Source organism: Eleutherodactylus coqui, chromosome 8 (genome assembly GCF_035609145.1).
Source record: "Eleutherodactylus coqui strain aEleCoq1 chromosome 8, aEleCoq1.hap1, whole genome shotgun sequence".
Taxonomy (NCBI): domain Eukaryota; kingdom Metazoa; phylum Chordata; class Amphibia; order Anura; family Eleutherodactylidae; genus Eleutherodactylus; species Eleutherodactylus coqui.
This window is the reverse complement of record NC_089844.1, coordinates 133478422-133505400: the sequence shown is the minus strand read 5'-3', so window position 1 is coordinate 133505400 and position 26979 is coordinate 133478422. Positions and strand designations below refer to the sequence as shown.

General features: G+C 47.5%; 1 protein-coding gene across 2 annotated transcripts; it reads right to left on the bottom strand.

Annotated features, from left to right (window-relative positions):
- Window positions 1-8824: 8824 nt before the first annotated feature.
- On the bottom strand, window positions 8825-26357 carry DNAJA3 (DnaJ heat shock protein family (Hsp40) member A3). 2 transcript variants are annotated; one of them, XM_066576422.1, is made up of 12 exons: window positions 26188-26357; window positions 23919-24043; window positions 21413-21496; window positions 20085-20285; window positions 19841-19993; window positions 19004-19151; window positions 18372-18436; window positions 15039-15167; window positions 14846-14961; window positions 14666-14763; window positions 11376-11487; window positions 8825-9255 (listed from the first exon to the last, which is right to left on the bottom strand). In XM_066576422.1, the coding sequence occupies exons 1-11, from the start codon at window positions 26336-26338 to the stop codon at window positions 11378-11380; spliced, it is 1380 nt and encodes a 459-aa protein (XP_066432519.1). In that variant the 5' UTR covers window positions 26339-26357; the 3' UTR covers window positions 8825-9255; window positions 11376-11377. The 2 variants fall into 2 exon arrangements, with proteins under 2 accessions (XP_066432519.1, XP_066432520.1); XM_066576423.1 differs by lacking the exon at window positions 11376-11487.
- Window positions 26358-26979: the final 622 nt, after the last annotated feature.

Below are 26979 nucleotides of genomic sequence, written 5' to 3'. Positions count from 1 at the left end.
TTTCCTGCTGCAATCTGGCAATCAGAATAATCCCCGGATCACCAACCCTTCTGGGTAATCAGTGACTATAAGGACGCCTTCACAATGGTGATAAAATCGCACGATTTTCACGCAATGCGAAGGTGATTAAAAATGCAGAATCATGAAAACAATGATTTCCACTGGTTTTATTCCCATTTGCGATGTTTTGACTCATGCGATGTGGCGTGAAAAAAAATCGCGGCATGTCCTTTCTTTTGCACGTTTTCTAGCCCATGTGTTCCCTATGAAGCTTCCTTTTTATCGCAACGCACAAACTTACGATTCTTGTCTCACGCGATGCGTGTTTAACATTACAAACTCCTATAGACGTTCGCGCAGGTGGCAGCGATGCGATCTGTGATTTTTCACACATCGCTAATGCTCAAAAATCACCTGAACAAAGCTGCAATCTTGCCGCCATTTTTTAGTGGCTATATCGTGATCATCAGTGTGAAGGAACCGTAACATATAATATCGTATCACTCAGGAAAGGCGTCCAGGCCCCTCTTGTATTCTTTTATCAAGTTCCACATCACCACATCCTCCGGCAGAGAGTTCCATAGTCTCACTGCTCTTACAGTAAAGAACCCCCTTTTATGTCAGTGTAGAAACCTTCTTTCCTCTAGACGTAGAGGGCGCCCCCCCTTGTTTCAGTCACAGTCCTGGGTATAACAGATGGTGGGAGAGATCTCTGTATTGTCCCCGGATATATTTATACATAGTTATTAGGTCGGATTGGTTGGGGTCCCAAGAATAGGGCCCAGTATCGGCCCCTGTGGTACCCCACTAGTAACAGTGACCCAATCGGAGTATGTACCATTTATAACCACCCTATTAGCTTTCTATCACTGAGCCAGTTACCCACTTACACACATTCTCACCCACACCGAGTATTCTCATCCGCAGCGAATACACAGCTAATCCGCAGAAGAAAATACACATCTAACGGGTGCAGATGTTCTTGTATACTTTGGTGTTATGGCTTTCTGCATTACAAAGGATGAAATGCTGTCAAAATTCGCAGCATTGACTGGCATGCTGCAGCTTTAGGCTGGGTTCACACAGGGCGGATTTGCCGCGGTTTTGCCACGCGGAATTCAGCTGCGGCAAATCCGCCCGCGGCTGCTAATCTCGGGATTAGCCAGCCATGTGGACGAGATTTCTCAGAAATCTCGTCCACACGGGACGGCTAATCCGCTGCGGTAAGTCCGTCTGAAACTCCGGTTTCAGAATATGCAGCATGTCCATTCTTTTTTTCATCCCGCTGCGGCCGCGCTCTCCTCTATGGGAGCGCCGGCCGCAGCAAAAAAGCGAGCGGCCGGGCCGCTTCAAAGCCGCCGTGGCGGTTCTCCCGGCGGAAATCTTGCGGTTTTTCCTGCGGCCAAACCGCGAGATTTCCGACGGGAATCCGCCCTGTGTGAACCCAGCCTTAGCGTTGGCAGCGTAATTGAAATGTGCTGCAGGTTCCACATAGAATATTTCTGCTCCACACGGATGAGATTTTTTTATCTCACCTACACATGGCTTATACTGTAAGTGCTGTGGATTTTCCACACCGAATTCCGCTGCGTACATTCTGCAGCATTTATAGCCCCTTTGCAGGCCTTAAGGGCTCCTCTGACCCCACAAAATGTGTGCATGTGATGCGCAGAGAATACAACCCATTGATTTCAATGTGTCATTTTCATGTGCGAGGTCTGTCCCTACCACAATCAGACAGGACTCGCCTATTGGAATCCAGCTGCAGGGTGCCTTCACATGGGACAGGATGTTCGGCATCGTTGAGGAGTTTGCCCTCTTATGGAATGTTAAGCACTAAAACTCATGGATTTTGACACAGTCTTGAAAATGGCAGAAATTTGCCAGCAATTTCACATCAAAATCAGCATTCAGGCATGCGGATTCTGGTACGGAATTCCAGGACGGCACATTCTACAACATTGTTGTGAAATATTCCTTTCTGTGTGAAAGTAAACTAAGGGCTCCTTCACACCAGCGTATTTATGCATGCACTATGCAGTGAACATGGGCTTTTGAATATTGGATCGCCCAGATTTCCCAGAGATGGCAAACATTCATCATCCGTTTATAATCCGTATAACTCAGGGGCTCCAGGCTCATACAGTACACGAGCAGCATTTTATACTTTCTCTTTTAAAGCAGTTTTTACATTTGCATTTTGCTGCAATGTTCCTCTTTTGTTTTGCTAAAGCTCTATTCCAATATATTAGGTTGGAAGGCCCCGTCCGCACTTGTGCAGTGGTGCAGTGGGGTCTGTGGATAACACAAGAGAGCCCAGTGACTTACAAAGGGGGGTTGGCAGGTTGATGGGCAAAATAACACAATGAACTATCTTCCCAGCAAATGTGGCCTCACAACTGCGTGACGTCTCCAATGTGATTGCCGTTGTTTGGATTCATTATAGGATCCCCTTTCACTGGATGTTTTCCACCATTCTCAGTATATGCTCCACACCGCTGCACAAGAAAACGAGCACCGCTGACTAGGCCTCACTGGAAGGCGCTCAAAGCATCGAATGTGAATTCACAGTAAGGCCGCCTGCAGACGGCCGGGTCAGATCCGGCAGCGAGAATTCACGCCGCGGGACCCGGCCCGAGCGCCTTCAGAGAGCAGCGCGTACTCACCCGCACCCCGCATCTTTCATGTGCCAGCTGCCAGTGCATGCGCAGACCGGAGCCGGTGAGTGACGTTTCTGTGCCGGGCGCTGTGAGCCCGGCACAGAAATAGAACATGCTGCGGTTTGTTTGCCGCGCGAGATTTCACGCGAACAAACCGCAGCAGTCTGCCTAGGATTGCGTTTGCTAACGCAATCCTATGGCAGCTTCCAAGAGTGGAAATTCCGCGGGAAATCTTGCTGCGGAATTTCCGCCCGTCTGCAGGCGGCCTAAGGGCTCTTGCACACGAGTGTATATCGACCGCTGTTTTCACGGGCGGTCGATATACACTACGATCTGATGCATTACATTCCAATGCATCAGATCATATGGCTGTATTCCGGCAACATAAAAGTGCTCAGCTGGGCCAATATAGCGCCGGGCAATTTTAAGCCGGGCTGGAAAGACAATCCTGGAACTAGCTTTCCGGACGGAATACGTTGGCCGATGCATGGGCTCCTATGGGAGCCAATGACAGCGGCCGGAGAAGGGAGGGAGTTTAGCAGCGTGAGTGCTAAACTCCCTCCCCCTTCTCTCCTCCCCTCCGGCTGTTTGCAATGGGAGGGAGCGGAGCTAAGCTCCACCCCATCCCAATGCTGCCTGCAGACAAGAGATGGGGCAGGAGCTTATCTCTGCCTCCCTTCCATTGCAAACAGTCGGAGGGTAGGAGAGCTGGCGCGGAGGTGGGAAGGGGGAGACAGCCAAGCCGTCTCCCACTGCCCAACGGCATTGCAGCCTCTGCGTATATGCGCCAGGGCTGTGCTGTCTGAACGGGCACACAAACGTTAGATTTGTGCGCCAGTTCACGCATTTTTATGCCAAGATTTTCATATGCACTTTTCATATGTAGACCATGAGGCCTACTGGCCTCTTAGGTTGCCAGCGACTATTAGTTGCGTTTTTAAATTACCCTTCATATTAACTATAACCAACGAGTTTCAATAGTTGTGGGACATCACCACATTTCAGCCAGATTTTTGCATCCGTGCTTTGGCTGTGCGTCCTGGCATGACTGTGGGCCTTCTGACCTGAACTCAGGGCGTCCTAAGAATTGTTGTTGCTTGGAGGTCGGGTCAGGAGACCTGCAATCAGATTGGGACTCATGCCCGATATATGGTGGTGTGTCAACAGCCTAAAGGGAGTCTTCAGGATACTTTGGGTCATACGACTTCTGCGAGTTACAATAGTACACGCCAAAATTAAGAGGATAGAATGTTATTGATTTTATCATTGCCTTCTGGGGTGAATTCACCAATAGAAGGCCTCTACATACCGGTGATTAGAGGTAAAGGGGTCATTATGCCTCTACGTTCCTGAAGCCAAAATCCAAAAGATTCTTGAAACATGCAGTAGATCCAGAATGGACTAGAGACTCTGTAGCCACATTGGGTACACGGGATGTATCATATGGTCAAGGCAAGAAAAGTTCCAACATCCTCATACATAAAGATACCACAATGACAGTGACTGATAAAAGGTTTATAGGCTATTATCAACAAAGTCAGCAGCAAAACAGCAACGTTAAAGAGGATGAAAAATACAAGCTGCAGTCCAGAATGTGCAAGGGAGTCAGAGCCCCTTCAGCGCTTGCGCACAAGTCTTTAGGCATCTAATCCATCAGCATTGTATTATAACCGCAACTCTTTCCCATCAGCTCCAACCATTACCTGCAGAGTTTAGAGCCCATCCAGTGCCCTGCTCCATGGATGTTACATACAGCGGTCGCTTCAGGCTTCACGCAGACATTTATATAACGTAACATAGGAAACATTAAAGAAAACCTCCATTACTTAACACTTCCCATTAAAATCTACAGAAACTGTGGAGTAACTGTAAATTCTTTGCACATTACTTCCCATCTGCTGATTTTGTGCCTTTATGACTTTTTCTTCTCCATTCACATCTGTAGTGAATGCTACTATTTTCTTCTGCAGATCTGTATGTATGTATGTATGTATGTATGAGACGGCCATAGGACTTACAAGCAGAGTGGTCATTGAGCTCCTAAAATGTACTGAACACTGGGAACAGGAAACTGCCAGAATTTTCGATTTTGAGGCTACTTTCAGATTCAGCATAAATATTACACATGTGCGTGGAGTTCACTCATTGCAATGAATGAAAGGCTGCGGCATTGCCACAACAGACGGGGGATACTGTGAATTGTAAAATCCATAACATGCCAAGAATCCACTTTGGATTTCTTCCATTGTGAGTGAATGGGGTTTGTTGAATTTTGTAGCGAAATTTCGATGGAGATTCCGTAACAAGAGCGCGATATGTGAAACTGGCCTAACTAGAGACTAGATCAAATATTTTCAGGTATGTAGAGAATTAAAAAAGTAAAAATTTACATACACAGACAACCCCTTTCAGTCATCAACCAATATGGCCACCATTACTGCTCTTACAGGGGTTACCAAGTGCCCATATGCTTACAGCAATATGAAGGTTTGGGATGCATTACTAGAACACAAGTAGCCAGATTTGTCCTTTAAGGCTTTAGAAGTCTGATAAGTGTGGGTCCCACCCCTTACCAGAATTGGGGCCCCTAGACACTGAGTGCAATGGTGGAGATGACAGAAATAGCCCCATATCCTCTGATGCTCTGGTTTTGTAACGCACACTGAAGTTAATGGGAGTTCTACAAAAAGGGAATAATGCCCATTGACTTCTGTGTGAGTTACAGTAACTGTGTCGCTCCAGTAAGTATGGCTGTTTCAATCGCTCGGGGTGCCCCATCTCAGTTATGTTGGGCCAAGATAGGAACACCCCTCATATGATTATAGCATTAATGTGTGCATGGAGAACTTTTTGCAATATCGCACCCCCTCTATCCCTTATGGGGGTGGCACAAAACTACTCATGTACATTAAATTTCACACATTATCAAAATAACTATTTTCCATTATGGATGCATTTTCTCATAATGGATGGCCGCATGTAAAGTGGTGTGGTAGGGTGGCATTTAAACTCTTTCCACAAATCTTCTGCCCTATTCAGCAATTCCAGCAACCTGATTGGTAAATCAGCCAACCCACACAACCAATCAGGTTGCTGGAATTGCTGAATAGGGCAGAAGTCTTGTGGAGAGAGTTAATATGCGGGGGGTAATGGGCGCCTGTAAGGTGGTGGTGGTGGTGGTGGTGGTGGTGGGTGGGGAGGGGGGCGGGTAATGGGCGCCTGTAAGGTGGTGGCGGGTGGGGAGGGGGGCGGGTAATGGGCGCCTGCAAGGTGGTGGCGGGTGGGGGTAATGGGCGCCTGCAAGGTGGTGGCGGGGGCGTGGAGGAGGGTAATGGGCGCCTGCAAGGTGGTGGCGGGGGCGTGGAGGAGGGTAATGGGCGCCTGTAAGGTGGTGGCGGGTGCGTGGAGGAGGGTAATGGGCGCCTGTAAGGTGGTGGCGGGTGCGTGGAGGAGGGTAATGGGCGCCTGTAAGGTGGTGGCGGGTGCGTGGAGGAGGGTAATGGGCGCCTGTAAGGTGGTGGCGGGTGCGTGGAGGAGGGTAATGGGCGCCTGTAAGGTGGTGGCGGGTGCGTGGAGGAGGGTAATGGGCGCCTGTAAGGTGGTGGCGGGTGCGTGGAGGAGGGTAATGGGCGCCTGTAAGGTGGTGGCGGGTGCGTGGAGGAGGGTAATGGGCGCCTGTAAGGTGGTGGCGGGTGCGTGGAGGAGGGTAATGGGCGCCTGTAAGGTGGTGGCGGGTGCGTGGAGGAGGGTAATGGGCGCCTGTAAGGTGGTGGCGGGTGCGTGGAGGAGGGTAATGGGCGCCTGTAAGGTGATGAGTGCGTGGGGGCGGGTAATGGGCGCCTGTAAGGTGGTGGTGGGTGCGGGTAATGGGCGCGTGTAAGGTGGTGGCAGGTGCGTGGGAGCGGGTAATGGGCTCGTGTAAGGTGGTGGCGGGCGCGTGGAGGAGGGTAATGGGCTCATGTAAGGTGGTGGCGGGCGCGTGGAGGAGGGTAATGGGCTCATGTAAGGTGGTGGCGGGCGCGTGGAGGAGGGTAATGGGCTCATGTAAGGTGGTGGCGGGCGCGTGGAGGAGGGTAATGGGCTCATGTAAGGTGGTGGCGGGCGCGTGGAGGAGGGTAATGGGCTCATGTAAGGTGGTGGCGGGCGCGTGGAGGAGGGTAATGGGCTCATGTAAGGTGGTGGCGGGCGCGTGGAGGAGGGTAATGGGCTCATGTAAGGAGGTGGCGGGCGCGTGGAGGAGGGTAATGGGCTCATGTAAGGTGGTGGCGGGCGCGTGGAGGAGGGTAATGGGCTCATGTAAGGTGGTGGCGGGCGCGTGGAGGAGGGTAATGGGTTCATGTAAGGTGTTGGCGGGCGCGTGGAGGAGGGTAATGGGTTCATGTAAGGTGTTGGCGGGCGCGTGGAGGAGGGTAATGGGTTCATGTAAGGTGTTGGCGGGCGCGTGGAGGAGGGTAATGGGTTCATGTAAGGTGTTGGCGGGCGCGTGGAGGAGGGTAATGGGTTCATGTAAGGTGGTGGTGGGCGCGTGGAGGAAGGTAATGGGCTCATGTAAGGTGGTGGTGGGTAATGAGCGCATGTAAGGTGGTGGGTGCGTGGAGGGTAATGGGCTCATGTAAGGTGGCGGTGGGTGCGTGGGGGAGGGTAATGGGCGCATGTGAGGTGGTGGTGGGTACGTGGGGGATAATAGGCTCATGTAAGGTGGTGGGTGCGTGGGAGGGGGGTAATGGGCTCATGTAAGGTGGTGGTGGGGGATAATGGGCTCATGTAAGGTGGTGGTGGGGGATAATGGGCTCATGTAAGGTGGTGGTGGGTGCGTGGTGGGGGGAGTAATGAGCGCATGCAAGGTGGTGGTGGTTGCGTGGGGTGGGGGAGTAATGAGAGCATGCAAGGTGGTGGTGGGTGCGGGGGGAGTAATGAGAGCATGCAAGGTGGTGGTGGGTGCGGGGGGAGTAATGAGCGTATGTAAGGTGGTGGTAGGTGCTTTGGGGGTGGTGGGGGGGGGGGGGGAATAATAAGTGCATGTAAAATGGTGGAGGAAGGGAGGGGAGAAAATGGACGCATGTAAAATGGTGGAGGAAGGGAGGGGAGAGAATGCCCGCCTGTAGAATGGCGGCGCCCGCATGTAAAGTGGTAGAGGGAGGGAGAGAATGGCCGCATGTAAAATGGTGGAGGGAGGCATATTGGCCTTTTACTCCCAACCTCTACATGAGCCAACCTAACAACCAATCACCGTGAAGGCGTAAATCCAAACAACAAATCAGGTTGCGAATGGTGTGGAGTGAAAGGCTAATATGCGTGGGGGAGGGAATGTCTGCATGTAAAATGGAGGAGGGAGGGAACAGTTAGCAATGATTATTAAAGGGTTGTAAATGACTAGATTGTGTATATCGTGTAAACATTTTGGGTAGAGGTGCCCCTGTGAAAAAAAATCCCATGTAAAAATTGACATTCAATGGGGAATATGCCGTAATAAGCCACGCCCCTAACCACACCCTGGCCCCACCCTAACCCCACACACTTTTGGTAGGGGCGTCACGCCGTAAAAATTTTTTTTTTACCAGGGGTGCCCCAAGGCTAAAAAGGTTAGGAACCACTGGTCTGGTGGGAACGTTCGCAAGGCTGTGTGCATATGAACACTGTATGAACCTAGGCTAGTGTATACGGTAGCATCCCCCCTGCCCGCAGGTATCTGGCCAAAGAAAGAACAGACTGCTGGATTTTAACCGGCTCAATTCCTTTGTTCTCAGTGGAGAAAAAGCAAAAATGCGTCGGGCAACGACTTTCTCCCAACTCTGAACACATTCACGCTCGGGCAACACAATTGCACATGTATACATTTGGGGGCATGGGCGGAAGAGCTGTTGGCCAAATAAGCAGAAGAAAAACTGAAAGTGAATGTTATTATGATTACATGCGTCCTGTAGACCTACCACTAAGGTAAGTCATAAAACTAATTGCACGGATTAGGCATCCCACTGATGTGATCAGGGATATTCAGAGTTAGCAAAGAGCGTAAAGCCAGTATGCCCCTATATTAAGGCAGTCTCTGCCTTTCTGTACATCACACAATACTTAAAAGGGGCACGGTAATCCAATATATTATGAACATACTATAGATTTTCTCTTCCTGTGTCCTGTACATACAATATACATCTAATATGCCATCCAGTCAGTCATCCATGACACATGTATTATCCAAGTCAGCATGGAGCAGAGAATGCACAATGTTAAATTCTAGAACTGCAGACCCCACATATTGTACAGTAATAGGGCTAACATAAAAGGTTGTAGAAGCCAGTGTCGCGGGCGAGGTTGGGCGCAGGGAACACGTGGGATCTCAATTACGGAGAGGCATTAAATCTAAAAGAAACACATTTAGCATTTGATTATCCAGTCCTGGAAAGGCCTTCATCTGCAAAACAGGGATGATTTCAGCTCTATGAAGCTGCGTAGATAAATTCGGCAGGCGACAAGATGGAGCAGTCAGGCTTGTCTAACCCGTGTGGCCCCAGGGAAGGTTTCAGATGTATGGCACCACAGGTTGCTTCTCTCCAAGGGTAGTGCACACTACATCAGTTTCCTGTTGATCTTTTGCCTGCAGATTACAAATATTAAATGTTACACGTTTATGGTGTACAAAAGGTTACACATTATGATGCATTCCAAACTTTGTGACTGTCTTTTTTACGCTGGCATCAACCCAATTTGTAAAAGTTGGGCTAAGGAGGGGGTGTGCCCGCACAAGCTCATCATATGTACTATAATTTACACCAGAAGTTGGCATAAATTATAGCTGAAAACTACATCAGCAATTAGCTGGCGCAGCTTTCAGTCTGCTGCTAGACGCGACAAACATATTAATAGAGTGCACCTCCTAATACATTTGTCGCACTTATGCAAATATAAGTATATATGTCCCACAACATTTAATAAGGACTAGAGATGAGCGAGCATACTCGCTAAGGACAATTGCTCGATCTCCCCTCCGTTCCTCCCTGCTCTCCTAAGGACCCATCACATCCTCTGATCAATGGGGCTAACTGGATAAGCTTTAAGGTCCTGTTCCTGCCAACTGAGCCACTGGTCTTTATACTGTACACCCGCATTCGTTCCCATTAGATATACAGCATTGGTATTCTGGCAGATGGGTGGTTTCCACTAGTCTGTCTCAATGGCACCGAGCGGTGGAGACCACCAAGTTAACAGAATGCTAGTGCAGGGCTCCATATCTGAGGAGCTATCACACTTTTTTTTTTAATTAACAATCTAAAAGGGGTCTGAACCCATAGTATTACATAGATCCATAAGCCATAATGGGTTAAAAGGTAGTCAAACTACTCATACATTTCTGTGCATTTTTTTATGTGGCATTGAAACGCGACGGGTACTACGTTATTTTGTTCCACCAAAAAAAAAAAAAAATGGAAGTGCTTTTATTTTTTTTATTTCGCAGTCAACGAAAAACATATAGAAATGTATGATTTACGTTTCCGTACACTTAACATATCACGGTAACTGCAATAGGTCATAGATAAGAAAGGTTTTTAAAAAAAAGCAAATTTTGGTTTCTTGCACCCTGGTGGCCAATCTAGTGAACTACATCAACTGTAATTTGTCATATGTCAACAGACCAATGAGAAACCATCAAATTCCCTCTCTTTCTATAGGACGAATGAAGATAACAGGAGAGACAAACATTTTGCCCGCATCAAGTTTGATAGATTTGACATACAACCTATTGCAGTTACCACGATATATTTTTTACCTTGATCACAAAAAAGTGCTGAAATACAAATCTTTACTAAGGTAAAAAAAAAAAAGTTAAGTTTAGTGTAAAGTGTAGGGGTTTTTCATATTAAAGAAACGAATCAAAATGTATATCACCTATACCAGGGTTCCCCAACTCCAGTCCTCAGGGACCACCAACAGGTCATGTTTTCAGGATTTCCTCAGTTTTGCACAGGTGATGTAATTATTGTCGGTGCCTCAGACATTGCCACAGGGGTTCAAACCATAGGATATCCTGAAAACATGACCTGTTGGTGGTCCCTGAGGACTGGAGTTGGGGACCCCTGACCTATACGATTTTAAAAATGTAAACTTGCCTAAAATGCGTCCTTTCTAGCCTTTTTTTCATGTACAAGTCTCACATAAGTGAAATTGCCAGTGTGAATGGCCCCTAATGGGAGGCAGTGCAGACGAAGGGGGTTTATACAGCAAAAACAAAAGTGATGTTTGATCTGATGCGTGGGACCCCCATCGATCAGCAAGTTCTCCCCGATCCTGTGCATAGGTGATAATTTGCCGAGATGGAAAAGCCCTGTTAACACGTTACATTCTGTACTCCAGTTTGCCTATTTGATGGCTTTCGTTGTGTTCAGATAAGCTTTGCTCCATCTGTGCGCAGGAGTAAAACCTCTAGGCAGAAAGCTGCAGCTGGTAGACAAGAGTGTCTGTGACGTGAGCTCAGGCAGGCCGGGGACTCTAATAAGGGACTTCCCACAAGGATATCCGCTCTCCCCATATTATCTACCCTTTCCGGGATGTAATATAACGAACTCTGTTATACGTGCAATCAAATCAGAGCTCTTATTGAAGTGATTAGGTGGTAATTGTAGAATACTCCCAAACCATGCACACTGACAGCCAATGCGATGTAATGCAATACAGTGAGCACGGTGCAAGATCAGAGAAATACAAACAGCGACGTCCTACCGTCAAGAACTAAACATTTTCTTTAGTTTGCTTAGGAATCCCTCCTTGTTTTCCCCTGCCTGCTCAGCCTCAGGCCTCTCCTCATCAGCTGCAGAGCTCTGCCGTTCATGGCCTATGGGGCACAAACAGTAAACAGGCGTCAGACCCTCATCAGCCAATCAAACTGTGCAAAGAGCAATCAGCCCATGTCAGGTATAACGCCCCCATTGTTTTCAGTGGAGTCCCTCAGATAGGCACTCGATCGCAGCGGATTTTCGAGCGGAGTCTGGTCTATTTTTTGGCGTTTAGTGCATCTCAACAATGATGGTAAGTGCTAAAAGCCGGTGTGTGCCGCAGCGAAAACAAAAGAAAATTGTGGCGCTTTGTCCAACACCTGTGTTAGGGTGGCTTTAGTCTTTTGTTTATATTTACCCCCGTTCATGTGTCAAGTGGGCGCTACCCCACCACTCATGGTCAATGGATCACATCAAATTTGATTGACAATATGTGGTGGGGACTGCCCACTTGACACATTCAGGAGTGGAATCTAAGTGAATGGCAGTGCATATATGAACAAAAGAAAACGTGCTGGAGTCAGCGGGGCCACAGCTGACACCAATGACACGAAATCATGACAGATCACCTGGGCTGGGTTCACACTGGGCGGATTCCCCTCGGAAATCTCGTGGTTTGCCACAGCAAAAAACGCGAGATTTCCGCCGGGAGAACCGCCGCGGAAAAACCTGCGGCGGCTTTGAAGTGGCCCGGCCGCTCGCTGTTCCGCTGCGGCCGGCGCTCCCATAGAGGAGAGCGCGGTCGCAGCGGAAAGAAAAAATAAATAGACCTGCTGCATATTGTAAAGCCGCGGCTGCGGTCACTGCAGCCGCGGTTCCTGCCTGACTTGCCGCAGTGGATTGGCCGTCCCGTGTGGACGAGATTTCTCAGAAATCTCGTCCACATGGCTGGCTAATCTCGAGATTAGCGGCCGCAGGCGAATTTGCCGCGGCGAAATTCCGCGGCAAATCCGCCCGGTGTGAACCCAGCCTTACGAATCTCAAAATTCTTGATTTGAGATTCTGAAAAAAAAAAAAAAATGTAAAAAAAAATAAATAAAATTAAACAGAAGCCAGACAGGAATCAACTGCTAGCCAAACATCCAGCTTCTCTAACCCTTGGCCATCAGCTATTACTGCTAAGGGAAGCAGTTGTCCAGCCAGACATGAATGGCTGACAGTATAACACATGGATGGGCTGAGTTTGCTCATAACAGGAATGGACCACTGCATGGTGTCCATAAAACCAGAAAAGGTAAATGGGAAAGCTCCAATTAAAGGAGTTGTCTCATTAATGACTTATCTGGAATGCAGCCCATGTCCTGAAGTGGAGGACATGCATGCACACATTTGCTCCATTCTCGTCAATGAGACTACTAAAGATAGTCAAATTCTCCAGTGGTCCCATTGAAGAGAATGGAGCAAAAGGTAGGTGTAGGTGTGTGTAGGTAGGTGTGTGTGTCCTCCATTGTCTCACACTTCAGAACATGCCAGATCTGCATTCTAGATATTTGCTTTGGTAATATTTAAGGGGTTGGCCCAGAATCACAAGTTGTCCCCAATCTCAAGAATGGAGGTCCTGTGTCCCCCTCTGCCCATCACTGCTAGGGTTGCTTCTTCCCCGGCAGTGATGTCAGCACAATTGGAGCACTGGCCGAAAGTGTGTCAACTGCATTCATTTCAATGGGGCTGTAGGAAAATACCAGAGTGCTTGCTACTCTGTTAACTCTGGCAGCGCTTGCTACTTGGTTAACCCTCCCACCCTGATCAGCAAGATATCCCCCTATCCTATGTATGGGGCATAACTTGTGATCCTGGTACAACCCCTTGAAGAGCTTTTCTGCTGTAAACGGGTCCCTATGATGCCCAAATGAATGCAGGTGTGGTCATGCATGCATGCGCACCGCAGCTCCATTCATTTTAATGGGATGACTGGAGACACCTAAGTGCTTGAACGTTGCTCTCTCTGGTAGATCCAGTGAAATGAATGAAGTGGTGGTACGAATGAGTAATTACTGTTCAGTTAATTCATGGTCCACCACTCTTCCAGTACTTAAACCCCACTGATCAGATAGGTATCCCCATCCTGTGGATAGCAGATAACTTCATTTTGTGAGACAACCTCTTTATTATATAATGAAAATGCTTGCAAAGCAGTCCTCTTACCATCTTACTGGCAGTACCTTAACCGTGAAGAAGATACTTGCCCTCATCCAGCAGTTTTGCACATTATCTACAGCATATTTTTTGGATCATAAGACTCACAGGTTTACGCAACAGAAAAAAAAAAAAAAAAAAAAAAAAAAAAAAAGGATAAAAATATTTCATACTAAACTTCCCTGGTGGACTAAAGAAGTGGAGGTTTAGTTAAAAGTGGACATGGATAGACGCAATGGCCCCAATAGTAATCACGCCCATTCTCAATGGCCCTGGTAGTAATAGTGATCCTCAGGGGTCCCAGCAGTAATAGTAGCCCCAAGTGGCAACAGTGCCCCCAATACCTCTGGTGGAGCAGAATGTATGTTATTTTCCCTGCGTAGCTCCAGTCCGGGTGCTACTAAGCGTTAGTAGGCTCTGAACTGTGACTCTTCCCCCGGCATCTGCGTTACTGCACTCCCTGTACACGCAGCGCAGATCCTGGGAGGAAGTGTTAGAGCCCGTGATACTCACCAGCACCTAGAGCTACGCAGAGAAGGTAACATTTTTCCGGATGAGGTAACGGGTCTTAATGATCATTACGAAAGCAGTCAGGAGGGGTCTGGCGCTGCTGGGGCCTTCTGACATCGGACCAAAGGGCGTGCACACATTTTAGCTAGATTTTTTCTTGCTAAAAAGTGCATCTCTTAGGCCGCCTGCAGATGGCCAGGTCGGATCCCCTGCGAGAATTCTCGCAGCGGGACCCGGCCAGCGGCCCTGCAGGAACCAGTGGAGCTCTCACCTGCTCCGGCTCTGATGTGCCGGCTGCCGCATGGGCAGAGCGGAGCCGGCGCACCGGGAGTGACATTTCTGTGCGGGCTTCTGCGAGGCCTGCACAGAAATAGACGTGCCTTGATTTGTTTCCCACGTGTATTTTCACGCCAACAAATCGCGGACATCTGCATAGGACAGCGTTTTGTAATGCAATCCTATGCAGGCAGGCACGGGCGGAAATTCTGCGGGAAATCCCGCTGCAGAATCTCCAGCGGTGTGCAGTGGGCCTTAGGCCAAAAAATATGGTACTCCACACTTAGATCTACTCCAAATACAGTTCTCAAGTACCTGTAGTTGTGTTGGTGATGCCAGTCACTGTGCCTTCAACATCAGTTTCTTCTTCAGCAAAGCTCTGTATCAGTGCCCGCTGCCTGTCAGACAGGTGCCTAGAGCAGGACAGAGAAGTGAATCAGATGGTCCGAGATGCAAAGTGGGGCGGCCATACGAATCACTCTCCAATACACTCACCGAGGAACTTTAAGCTTGATATGTATATAGTGGTCTCCATAGCCGTAACTGTTCATTCTTGCTACCCCTTTGCCACTGATTCTAATACTCTGATCTGGCTGTGTACCAGGTGGTATCTAAGACATACAAACATGTAAGTGTCAGACAGGTAGACAGTATAAGGCAATAGAAATAATAAAGTAAGCCTCCTCACCGCAACATTGATGGGTTCATAGAGTCCTTGTGCCCGGGAAGTACCACCTAAGATGGCTTGAGCAATAGAAATAGGTAGATCTGAATGGATATCTGCTCCGTCACGTCTGAATACAGGACTCTTCTGCACCTGCATTGTATATTATTACACATCAGTATCAATGTAGCACAGAAATACAATGTCTTAAAGGGGTTGTGCCCCCCCCAAATTTTAAGAAAAGGGGTCCTGTGTCACCCTGTCCTCCTCACTTCAGGTTACTAACACCCTCAGCCTCTCCCACACTGAAAAGTAGCGTGAATGGAGCGCCGATCAGGCAAACGCACTAGCGCTCCATTCCCTGTCAATTGGACTGCGGTGATTCGTGGGCCACACTCGCTCTGTTATTTCCATCAACCCTATTGAAATGAATGGCGCGTTGATCACATATGCTGGGCCAGTGAACCATTTAGAGTGACATTATTGTGGGGAAAGAAGCGACCCCCGCAGTGGCAGTCAGAAGGGGCATGGGAGACCCCCACTGATGAGCAAGTTATCTCCTATAATGTGGATAGGTGAAGCTATTTTGGTACAATCCCTTAAAAGGGCTGGTCCTATAGAGGTTTTTGCTAATTTGTTGTTATGAACTTGTTTGAATTCAACTCCTCAAATTTATAAAGCTAAACATATTGGGCAAAAGACTAAAATTTTGTGTGTGTTTTGGTATGAGAATACCAGCAATTTATGAATATTCTAAATACTGTATACATCGGGCTTTAACATACTTTTGTACATTTTCATTACACAAAGCAAACTAAGATTACACCAAATCTATCTGATGCAAGACTGTGCAAGCAACAACTGCTACTAGAAGCACTACACTGCCCTCTGCTGTTTAGAAATCAGAACTGCATCCAATATTTCACTATGTTATCAACTTATTAAAAAGGGGTATTCGGGGGAATTTAAAATTTACCGGCATTGTGGATTTGGATTAGGCACTTTTAACTGCGTTCCGAGAAAGCGTCATGTGGTATCACGGCAGACCAGTGTTGGTGGTCATAGGTGAGAGACGGGCTGTCGGCTCATTGAAATAATAAAGTAAGCACCTCTATTAGAGATGAGCGAGTATACTCGCTAAAGGCAATTGCTCGAGCGAGCATTGCCTTTAGCGAGTACCTGCCCGCTCGAGACTGAAGGTTCGGGTGCCGGCGGGGAGGAACGGAGAGGAGATCTCTCTCTCCCCCCCCCCCCCCCCCCCCCCCGCTCCCTCTTGCTGATGACAGCCGCTACTCACCGCTCCCCCGCGTCGGCACCCAAACCTTCAGTCTCGAGCGGGCAGGTACTCGCTAAAGGCAATGCTCGCTCGAGCAATTGCCTTTAGCGAGTATACTCGCTCATCTCTAACCTCTATATCACCACTGATGCAGTGATAGTCAGAGGGGCTTCCTTAATTATTATAATGAGCCGACAGCTCATCCCTCACCTAAGACATTACCGACACCGGACTGCCGTGATACCACATGACGCCTCGTCAGAACGCGTTGGAAGTGGCTGGTCCTACTCAGAGGTGACAGTAAGAAATTGAATTCCTTGGATAGCCTTTTAAAGGGAACCGGTCACCAACTACAATCTAGGTTATGGTGCTTATAGTTTAGGAATGGGGACCCAGATATATATGAAAAGGAAGAATAATATGCAAAAATATCAGGGTAGCGCTCCCAGAGGATATCAGTGACATATAGTAATATATATATAAAATAAAGCCTCACTCACCCGATGCACAGTGAAGATCCTATATAGTGGAATAGGATCCTCACTCACACCCCTTATCCAGATCGTCTTATAAGTACTGCGCCTTCAATTCCCTGGTGTCCCGCTGGGCCAGTCAGCCGGGGAGCCGCGTCCATCCTCCGTCTCTCCAGCAGAGAGCCGCTCAGAAAGAATCCGTGTTTAAGATGAAAAATAACGGGTCCGCGCTCCGAGAATTGGCACTTGTTCAAGTTTATTCACACACTACGCGTTTCATCCCTCCGTGGGGACTTTTTCAAGTGTGGCACTGCAGAATGAATCTCTTTCAAACACTGGAGGATGTGAACAGGTATGTCAGACTTTTCACAGTGCTGTGAAAAGTCTGACATACCTGTTCACATCCTCCAGTGTTTGAAAGAGATTCATTCTGCAGTGCCACACTTGAAAAAGTCCCCACGGAGGGATGAAACGCGTAGTGTGTGAATAAACTTGAACAAGTGCCAATTCTCGGAGCGCGGACCCGTTATTTTTCATCTTAAACACGGATATATATGAAAAGTAGGTTCACGGACTCCATGCCACCTAAACTACAAGCACCGTAACTTAGTTTATGGTGCTAATATTTGATGACAGGTTCTCTTTAAAAGGGAACTTATCAAGAGGTGCATATTAGCCAAACCACAGGCGGTGTGAACCCAGAATTTGTACACTGCATCCATGTAGGTCTTAGTCAATGCTGCAGTGTTTCAGAACATACATTTACTCTTTAAGATCCACTTGGGGTAGAGCCTGGAGTCATGGGGACAGGGCCACGTCGGCCTCTCCTTGCCCGGATCACCTAGAGTGACAGGTTTCTCCCAGCTTGTGTACAGGGACAGAGCTGTCACTCTAGATCAGACCTGGGCAAAGCACGGCCCGCGGGCCACATCCGGCCCGCTGAATAGCTCGGACCGGCCCGCAAAGAGTGTCCTGGTGACTCACCAATGAGTCCAGTGTCAGCAACGGGAAGCAGCGAAACTATGCACTCCGAAGCCTTGTCCATTTTGTTCACTTCTGTGCTGTGCTAATAGTTATTCAGGCCTTACTTATTCAAGCACCTCTACCAATGACGTAGGCTTGAATAACTTTATTAAACAGCACATAAGTTAACAAAATGGACAAGGCTTCGGAGTTTGTAGTTTCACTGCTTCCCGATGCTGAGTAAGTGATGCCACTGTAACTTCTGAGTGCCAGGATGCTCGTTGCAGACCTTGGGGAGTGCCAGGACAATCGTTCCACGCTCGTCATTGGTAAGTGTCAGGACTTTTGGTCTGGCCCTCTAAAACCATTCCAATTTCTCATGTGGCCCCATGGGAAAATTAATTGCCCACCCCTGCTCTAGATCATGTGGGCAGGTAGAGGCTGATGTGTCCCCATCCTGTGACTCCACACAGTAGTAGATTTTTAAAGGATCTTTATTCTGAAATATTTCAGCATTTCAGAATAAGACATACATGGGTGCAATGTACATACTTGTCCCAGGTTCAGGCTGCATAAACACAAGATGTGAATATAAAAACAGAGAGCGACACAATGAAAAAAAAACAAAAAAAAAACTGTACGAACCCTAAAGGTAATGAAGATTTCCTTCTTGCCCACTGGCATTCGGACAGTCTGCCCATCTTCCACACCTGTTGGATCAAAAGTATTAAATTCTAGAAATTCAGGCATTTTACAATAATTGTGAATTCTTACTTTCACTAGTAGGTTATATGGATGATCCAACAAAAGATTGGGACGGCACAAAAAAAAAATAATAATGATTTGTAAAGTGAACCAGTCATACTGATGCGTCAGCGGCACAGGGAATGTTTCGGGCTCCATGCTCTTCAGGTTGTTATTGGAACACAGAGAAGGTTTACTACTCAAGATCCTCCCATGAGCTACCAAGTGGTGTATTCAGCCCGGCAAGATTTGCTTGCAAAATGTTATCTTATCAATTATCCCTGTCATTATGCACCTTATATATAAGAACATGTTGCAAGGAGCAATACAAAAATATTGGAAAATCTTGAAGATATTTGCCTAGGCAGGGAAATCTGTTCACAAATTTAAAAGCATTTTGCACCTCTGCGAGCTCCGGTTTGTATCTACACAAACAGGTTATAGGAGAAATAACCATGTAATTCTGGGAAGAGATAAATACAGGTGCAAAACCCCTTTATACAATACAGAATGAGGGGCTCCCTTGCACTTACCCGCAGGTACTGGCACAGTCACAGATTTCTTCTGCTTTGTTTGTCCGGTACCCCGACAGGAGAGACATGGATTTGTCATAGTCGTACCCCTTCCACTGCAACGTCGACATGTTGATCGCATGACAAAGGGACCCGTGTTTATGGTCTCCTACAAAAGGCAAGCATTCATGTTAAACAAATTATGCAACATAAAGTGTTGTATTAAAGGGGTATTCACATCCCAGAATGATGGCATATCACTAGGCTATACCATCAGTTTATGATGGGTGGGCATCTGAACTCTGAGACCACTAGCGATCCTATGAGTGAAGGTGTCATTCATATGAATAGTATTGGCTGCATTTCCCTGCACAGGGGGTGGCTGTCCATTAAAATAGTCGAAGGGGATACAGTGCTACACAGAAGTTTGGGTCATTCAATTTCAGGATCGGTGGAGGGGGGTCCCATATATGAGATTGAACATTATGAGATGGAATATCCCTTAGAGGAGCATACTTAAAGCAACCCTCTAGGCTTGGAGAAACAAAGATGGCCGCAGCAGCTTCTCAGACTACCCGATACACACTGTACATTAGTATGCATCATTAGTCCACGACCCTACATCTGCTTTGATTATCCAGTGCTGTCCACATGTGCAGCATGTAGTGTCTGAGACTACTGAAGCTTACTATGCACAGTGTACATCAGGTAGTGAGAGAAGTGGTTCAGCCATCTTTGTTTCTCCAGGCCCAGAGGGTTGCTTTAGCACAAAAATACTAGCATACAATGGCAACAATAATATACAGAGAAAGCATGATCAACGGTTTACAGCGTATAGATGACACCTCACCGACTTACCATGCCAGTGCCATTACAGTAGTGACAGTGTTGAAGCTTTGTGCCAGGTTCATTGCCTTTCCCGTTGCACCTCTCACATGTATCTGTGATGCTAAAAGACATCTCTTTGTTTACCCCCTTGGCTGCCTGAGTAAATGTAAGGTCCATGATGTACTGCAAGGAGAAAAAGAAGAATTAGGCTTATGTCTGCAAAGTCACTAGTCTTTGATATAGATGGCATTGGAGTGGGATAAGCAGCGCTCACCTCCTGTGGATGATCGAACATATTATTGAAGTCACCAAAGGGCGACCCAGAGAACTCCCCAAATATCTTGCGGAACAGTTCTTCTGGATCAACTGTGGGGCCGCCTCTCCAGTACTGCTGCCCACCTCCACCGGCCCGTGCTGCAAAATCAGCGGTGCCATATGCATCATACTGCTTCCTCTTTACTTCATCGCTGAGAACCTAACAGAACAGGAATTAGAAGATACACAAATTACATTTATAGGCCCAGTATATTCACTTTCATAAAGAAGTCTATGTAAACGACGAGTAGACTAGTATACACGCTCAATGGTCACTTTATGAGACACCTCGGCTCTTTCATGGTTGGAGCTTTCCTGCATGGAAATTTACGTGACAAGTTTTCCGTGGCACATTAGAATGGGAAAAATAAAATTAAAAAAAAAAAAATCAAGAAATCTCATTGACTTGCAGTGAGATCTGGTCATCAGTATTAGACTAGCCCGGGCCAGGATTTCATTGCCAAGCTTGTGGAAAGTATACCAAGACTAGCAGGATTGAGGGATCCTGTGGACATAAACAACTCATCGGCAAAAAGGGGTTAGAGGAGGATGTCAAAAATTGTTCTGCTGAGCATACGGTGCACAGACAAGCAAATTGTAGTTGAATGCAATCCAAGCACTCCTAACGTGTCCAAGTGCACAACTCATTGTCCCATAGCACCGATGGGCTCTAACAGATGACCAGTTCCAGTGCCATTCCTGTCCGAAAGAAAAGGCTCAAGTGGGGAAAAGAGGCCAATAATTGAATCACCGAGCATCTCCTGGTCAGATGAATCCAGATTTCTGTTGCCCCATGCTAATTCGAGGTCAGAATTTGCTACAAGCAGCATGAATCAATGACCCCTTTCAGAGAGCTGGTCAGGGCATGTCAGTACCTCCATCCAATGTGCTGCAACTACGAGAAGCTTCCTGTCCACAGGGGCCGATTTACCTGAAGGAGGATTTCATCACCTAGTGGAATCTATGCCACGACTACTTGCTGCGCCTCTTAAGACCAAGGAAGGTCCAATACCCTACTAGATGTGGGTCTCTGCATCTATACCGAATTGCCACTTAATTACTGTATGGCCAGCACAAAAAAGTGCTGAAAGTAACAAAACCTATTATGAGTTGAGAGGCATTAAATTTAATAGGTTTTTCCAAGATTTAACCACTGACATTCTTATCACAGGCCATCTGAACTCTGGGACCTCCATTAATCAGCACAATGAAGGGACATGGTGCTGCTGCAGGTCATCCCATTCGCTTGAATGGGGTAAAACCTCTTTGGTACATTACATCAGTTACCTCATAGGCTTCAGCCAGCTGAGAGAACTTCTCCTTGGCTTGAGGATCATCTTTGTTGGTGTCTGGATGGTATTTTTTGGCCAGCTAAAAAAAAATAAAAAAAATAGACAGATGCAGATCAGATCCCATTTACCAGAGACAACAAAAACAAAAACACATACACAAATTAATTGAAGGTTAGGATATGGAAAACCATAGTACAGACGACTTCCATATAGAAAGGGTGAAAACTGAGCAAAGACTTTAGATCGGTGTTGCCAGCAGCTCTTTGCGTTGACGCTTCCACTTAGTATGTTTTACCTGCATGCCATTACAATACAACAGGGGAGACAAAAGGTGTTCGTGCGCATAGGTAGTCAAGGGGTTGTCTATGGATGGGAAATACTTACCTGGTCCAGTGGTGCCACAAACTCCAAACGTGGCCCGATTCCAACACGGTCGCGTGGTATGGCCTTTCTGTCATCCCAGGGGGCTTACTGGCTTTTAGGTTCATTTTAATAACTAAGTGAGACCCGTTTTCTGCACCAGTTGTGAAGGGCCATATCACACGACCTGGTATCAGAGCTGGGACGGAAGCGGAGGTTACAAATCCACTAGAGATGGTAAGTATTTGCCTGCCCTGGATAACCCCTTTAATTGTCAAAAGACCTATGCCCAGCCTAACATCCATGGAAGTCTGTGTACTGCTTAAAGAGGACCTGTCAATGATCCTGCCATGTGTGTTTGAGTAAATACTTGCACTTTTCCATATAAACATTTTGAAGCATGTTTTCTTAAAACTCTGCACTGTGCAGTTCCTCTGTTGTCATCTTGATCATACATTTCCAGGAAGAACAACTGAGTGTTACCATGCTACATATCAGCTTTACCTGCCATGCAGACACCCCAGCTGTGGCTCAGCCGTGGAGTGTAAGGCAGTGGATGGTCACGCATATGCGCCGCCCTCAATGGGACTGGCAGAGAGAGTTGAATGTCTGAGCCACGGCTGGGGTGTCTGCAGGACAAGTGAAACATGTTGTAAGACGCCCCTTAACACTGCAGGGCGTACAGTTACATCCTGCAGCTTCAGGGTATGTATAAAGGGAGATCGTGGGGCGATCACGCTCCATACAACGCGGGTGCCAGCTGTTACTTACACACAGCTCCGATAAGCCGTGCCGATCATCTGGGCTGTTAACCCTTTAAATGCCGTCAATTCTGACAGCGGCATTTAAATGCCCTGACCGATGTTCGGGTGTTTGCACTGCCACCCGCGATAAGATCGCAGGTTGCCGTGCAGTTGCCATGGCAGAAGGGGGCCTTCTAAAAAGGTCCCAGGGCTGTCATTGCAGATTGACTATCAAGCGTGGCTTGATAGATTGCGTGTCAGATTGCGGTATAATGTGATGCTATGGCATAGATATGGCATTACATCATACTGGCGGAGTGATCAAACCGTCGCAAGTTCTTCTCTCCTCTGGGGTTTAAAAAAAGTAAAAAAGTAAAAATAAGTTTAAAAAAACTTTACTAATTACTGCAAAAAAATAAAAAAAGTTAAAAAAAAAAAAAAAAAACTAAGAAAAACACTTTTGCCATATTTATAATAAAATAATCCAAATAAAACAAAATACATGTTTGGTATCGCTGCGTCCGTAAAAGTCCGATCTATTAAAGTAACGCATTATTTACCCTGCACGGCGAAGGTCGTAAAAAAATAAAGAATTCCAGAATTGCACTTTTTTTGGTCATCTTGTCTCCAAGAAAAAATGTAATAAAAAAAAGATCAAAAAGTCGTATGTATTTCATCATGGTACCAACGCAAACCACGGGACATCCCGCACAAAAAAAAAAATGGCCTATTTTGCTCCGCATTATGGACCAAAATAGCCCATTGCTATTAATAGGATTGCATTAATACATGCATACTCACTGCGTAGTTATGCATGAAATCAATGGGGCTACCGTGCGTTTCTTTTGTACATGTAAATATACAGTGATTATGTGTGCAAAAATCACAAGAATGTCTAAATACGCAGTTTCCGTCTGTGAATATGCAGCGTATTCATGTAGCGAAGCTAAACACGTCCGTATGAATGAGCCCTTAGGGAGCCGCAAGTACATCGATCTCCGTCAGGTCCATAAGAGTGAACGGACCGGTACTTGCCTATGTACACTGGCGCTCCTGTCACAGTAGGGATTTGGGGTGTGCTCTTCTCACGATCATTGGGGGTCCCAGCAGTTGAACCCCCACTGATTAGACATTTATCACCAACCCTGTGGATAAATGCCTTTAGGGGGAAAACCCTTTAAGCCGAAGTGTACACGGATGTGGCAAGAGAGGACAGGCCAGAAAAGTATATCTCTACAGGTAATATACGCTCATCCGTCTGTTTGCCAATTTCGCAAGGAGGGAAAACACGCTTAGCAGCACTGATCGATATATACAGTTAGCCAACATCAAAGCGCTGTGGACAGCCTGTGGCGCAACCGGGTCACAAGGCAGTGGGATCGCCGTCACATCCGGTACCTGGTAATACGCCTTCTTGATTTCTTTCTGGCTTGCGTTCCTCGGGACTCCCAGGACCTGGTAAAAGTCCGCCTTGTTAGATGCTGATGAACTGGTGTGAAACTGGGAGACGTGTCCTAAGAAGGCTACAGACACAAGTCAGAAGAGGGAGGTTAGAGCATGGATACAAGGGCCGTAAACACCTCATATAATAACGGACTACACACATTACACTTCTACAGGTAGATCCCATTCATCAAGTCTATGAAGGCGACGGCCCTACTCCTACCTACTTAAAGGGCCACTCCGGAGAACGTCTTAACCCTTCCCCATCATACAACTGCCATACAGAGTAGATAATATACTTACCGATCCCTATATTGGTCAAGTACCCGGTTTGGTCCCTCATTGCCCACACAACCCACAACCTAAATCTACTGCTTTGTGGATGGGAAGGGGCTTTTGCTATTCAGCCCTATGAGAGCCACAATGCAAGGAATGAATGGAGATGGTAACTCCTAATCTGCTGGAGATTTCGGTTTGGCACGGCTAAGGTCACACAGGACTGGACCGTACAGGGATTAGTAAGTGTATTATCTGCCCCCGTGTGCTCCGTAGTGCAGCGGGGTAAAGCTAAAGCGTTTCCCTGGAGCGGCCCTTTAAGGCTGGGGTGACACAGGATGGAATTTCAGCGGCATTCTCGCGGAGTGGCCACACCGAAAAAAAGTGAGAATTCCGCTGGAAGAGTGCAGCTTCAAAACCCACGTCCGCACGGAAATTCCGCCCTGTATGAACCCAGCCTAAGGGGGAATCCTGGCTTCCAGAAATAAGGCCATGTGCACAAGACGGAGATTTCATAAGGCGTCCGCCATATTTGCAGGTGAAACAGCTGCAGAAATCTCACCCTCAGAATCCTACAGCCGGCTTGTGGATCCACATGGGGATTAGTTCTAGTCAATGATGTGGGGCACCCGCCGCGATTCCACACAGGATGCACACCAGAACACACGCCGAAATCTGAGTGAAGATTCCACCATGCGAACAAAGTAAGTGATGTTCTTGAGAAACAAAGACCCAGCGCCACTGAAATTCACGTGAAATATCCTTATTTTTGTAGGCAGTTTTTAAGGACTTAGGCTGCCTTCACATCTGCGCCGGAAACTACATTTGGCGCCTTTTCTTCCGGTAAAATGTTAAGCATAGAGAGGTATGGGGTTCGTCCGGCGCTGTTCAGTTCCGCCATAAGACAGACCCATTCGGTCAGGGGATTCCCTTTTTCCTGCTCCCCGAATGCAGAAGGAAAATGGAATCCCAGCTGCAGATGTAAAAAGTTTTTAAAAAGTTCAGTTAGTTTGCCTTCACATGGCCCAGTCACATCTCAAAAGTTTTGATCAGTGGGGTCCGGGTGCTGAGACCCCTGCTGATCACTCAAATGAAGGGGCTGCAGAGCTAATATCTGGGAGCCGGGACCCTTCAGCCGTCTTCACTGCCGCTCAGCCTCCCTGGGGTGGTTACATAAACTCCTACAGACGCTCCTGTATCCGTCTGCAGGCAGCAGAGTCTGGGGCGAGCGCTGCACCCCTTCACTTGTGGGATCAGCGGAGCATTTCGGAAACAAACAACTCACGGGCGAGTGAATCGTTTTGCAATTTCTAACACACTGAAGAATTCCCAAGATGGGAATATCCCTTTAAGGGGCTTTAAACTTGATATCAGTGTTAAACGAGTGCCGATCCCCAAGATCAACGCTCATTTAACTGGGCCTTACGGGCGCTGCTACGCTTTTCCCGATACCGGACCGCACTTGCTAGTTCAGCTGCAGCCCAACAGTTAGCTCCCTTACCCATCCGTATGATGATTCGCACCCCATTCCCTGCACTTGTATGCGCCATTAGGCTACGGGCAGCGCCGGGCACTCATTACGATGAAACCACCCCAATCCCAGCTGTTTAACACCAATTTCACAGCGTCTGCTGCGCCGCCCGCGTGCAACTTGGGGCAATAAATCACTTGAAGTATTCGCTCCCCCCAAAAAAATTGGCCTACAAGCTATTCGCATTCTGACCCAGCGGCGCAAATCTAGCAACCGATCATAGCTGGTAGCGCAGAGGGATGACTACTGGCTAACATGTCACCTGCTGCGGCACAACTACGTGCTCACATGCTGGGACTTGTAGTTCTACAGCAGTACAATGACTATAGCCCCCGCCAGCAGTCAGCCTGACACTCCAGAGCAGCATAACCTTGAGTGGCCAGCAGCACACGTGACCAGCCGCCGGTCCTCACTCACCTCCTGCAGGTACCCGGGTGACCGCCGCCTTCAGTGCCAGGAACAGAGCTCTTTCCCCCCGAGGCCACCGCTGCACCCCAGGAAGCAGCGGCCCCCGAGCTCCGGACACGGCGACTGAGAACCAACGCGAGGAGCAGCGAGCCGCCATCATGCCGGGGAACTTTCTCCACCGCGCATGCGCCGTAAGCACCGCTGTGGAGGAATGTCACAGGGACAGCGGAAGTGCGCTTTGCGGCTTCACCTACGTCAGTAGCCACAGGCCGCCATCTTGGTACACCCTCAGCGGAGTTCGTGAGGGAAACTTTCTAGGGTTTTCTAGAAAGTTGCGTCGTTTGTGCCTGAGCTACACAATGATGTTGTGTTTCGTTAGTGGTCTATGCTCTTCGTAACATACACCCTTAGGAGGCTGTGAGCTAGGGAAGTCATTCTACTGATGCAGTGGGAAGGCTGGGTAGTTCAGTGAATTTAAAAAATGTTGTGAAATGATGATTTTAGATATAATTCTATGATGCTAATATATAAATATGTTTTTATAATGAATTTGGCCATTTTTATTTTCTTCATGTTGCACGTTTTTGCATTTTGACCTAAAGGATCTGACGCATCTAACTGTTCGGAGGCTGTTCACATTAGGGTTTCACATACAATTATACGCTTCAAATATTTATGAAAGAAAAAGTGTACAGACATGTTATTTAACCCTTTCCGATCCACTGTCTGACGTCTGAAGACATTCTGGTTGAAGGTTGTACAGCTCCGATGTCAGAAGACGTCCGGCCAGGGTATTCTTAC

Excerpts from the sequence above, each read along its gene's own strand:
- DNAJA3 (XM_066576422.1), bottom strand. The coding sequence starts at position 26,338 with ATGATGGCGGCTCGCTGCTCCTCGCGTTGGTTCTCAGTCGCCGTGTCC. Across the intron at positions 18,437-19,003 it reads GACTGTGCCAGTACCTGCGG|GTGTGGAAGATGGGCAGACT; the intron begins GTAAGTGCAAGG and ends TTGATCCAACAG. Across the intron at positions 11,488-14,665 it reads CATCACCAACACAACTACAG|GCCATGAACGGCAGAGCTCT; the intron begins GTACTTGAGAAC and ends TGTGCCCCATAG.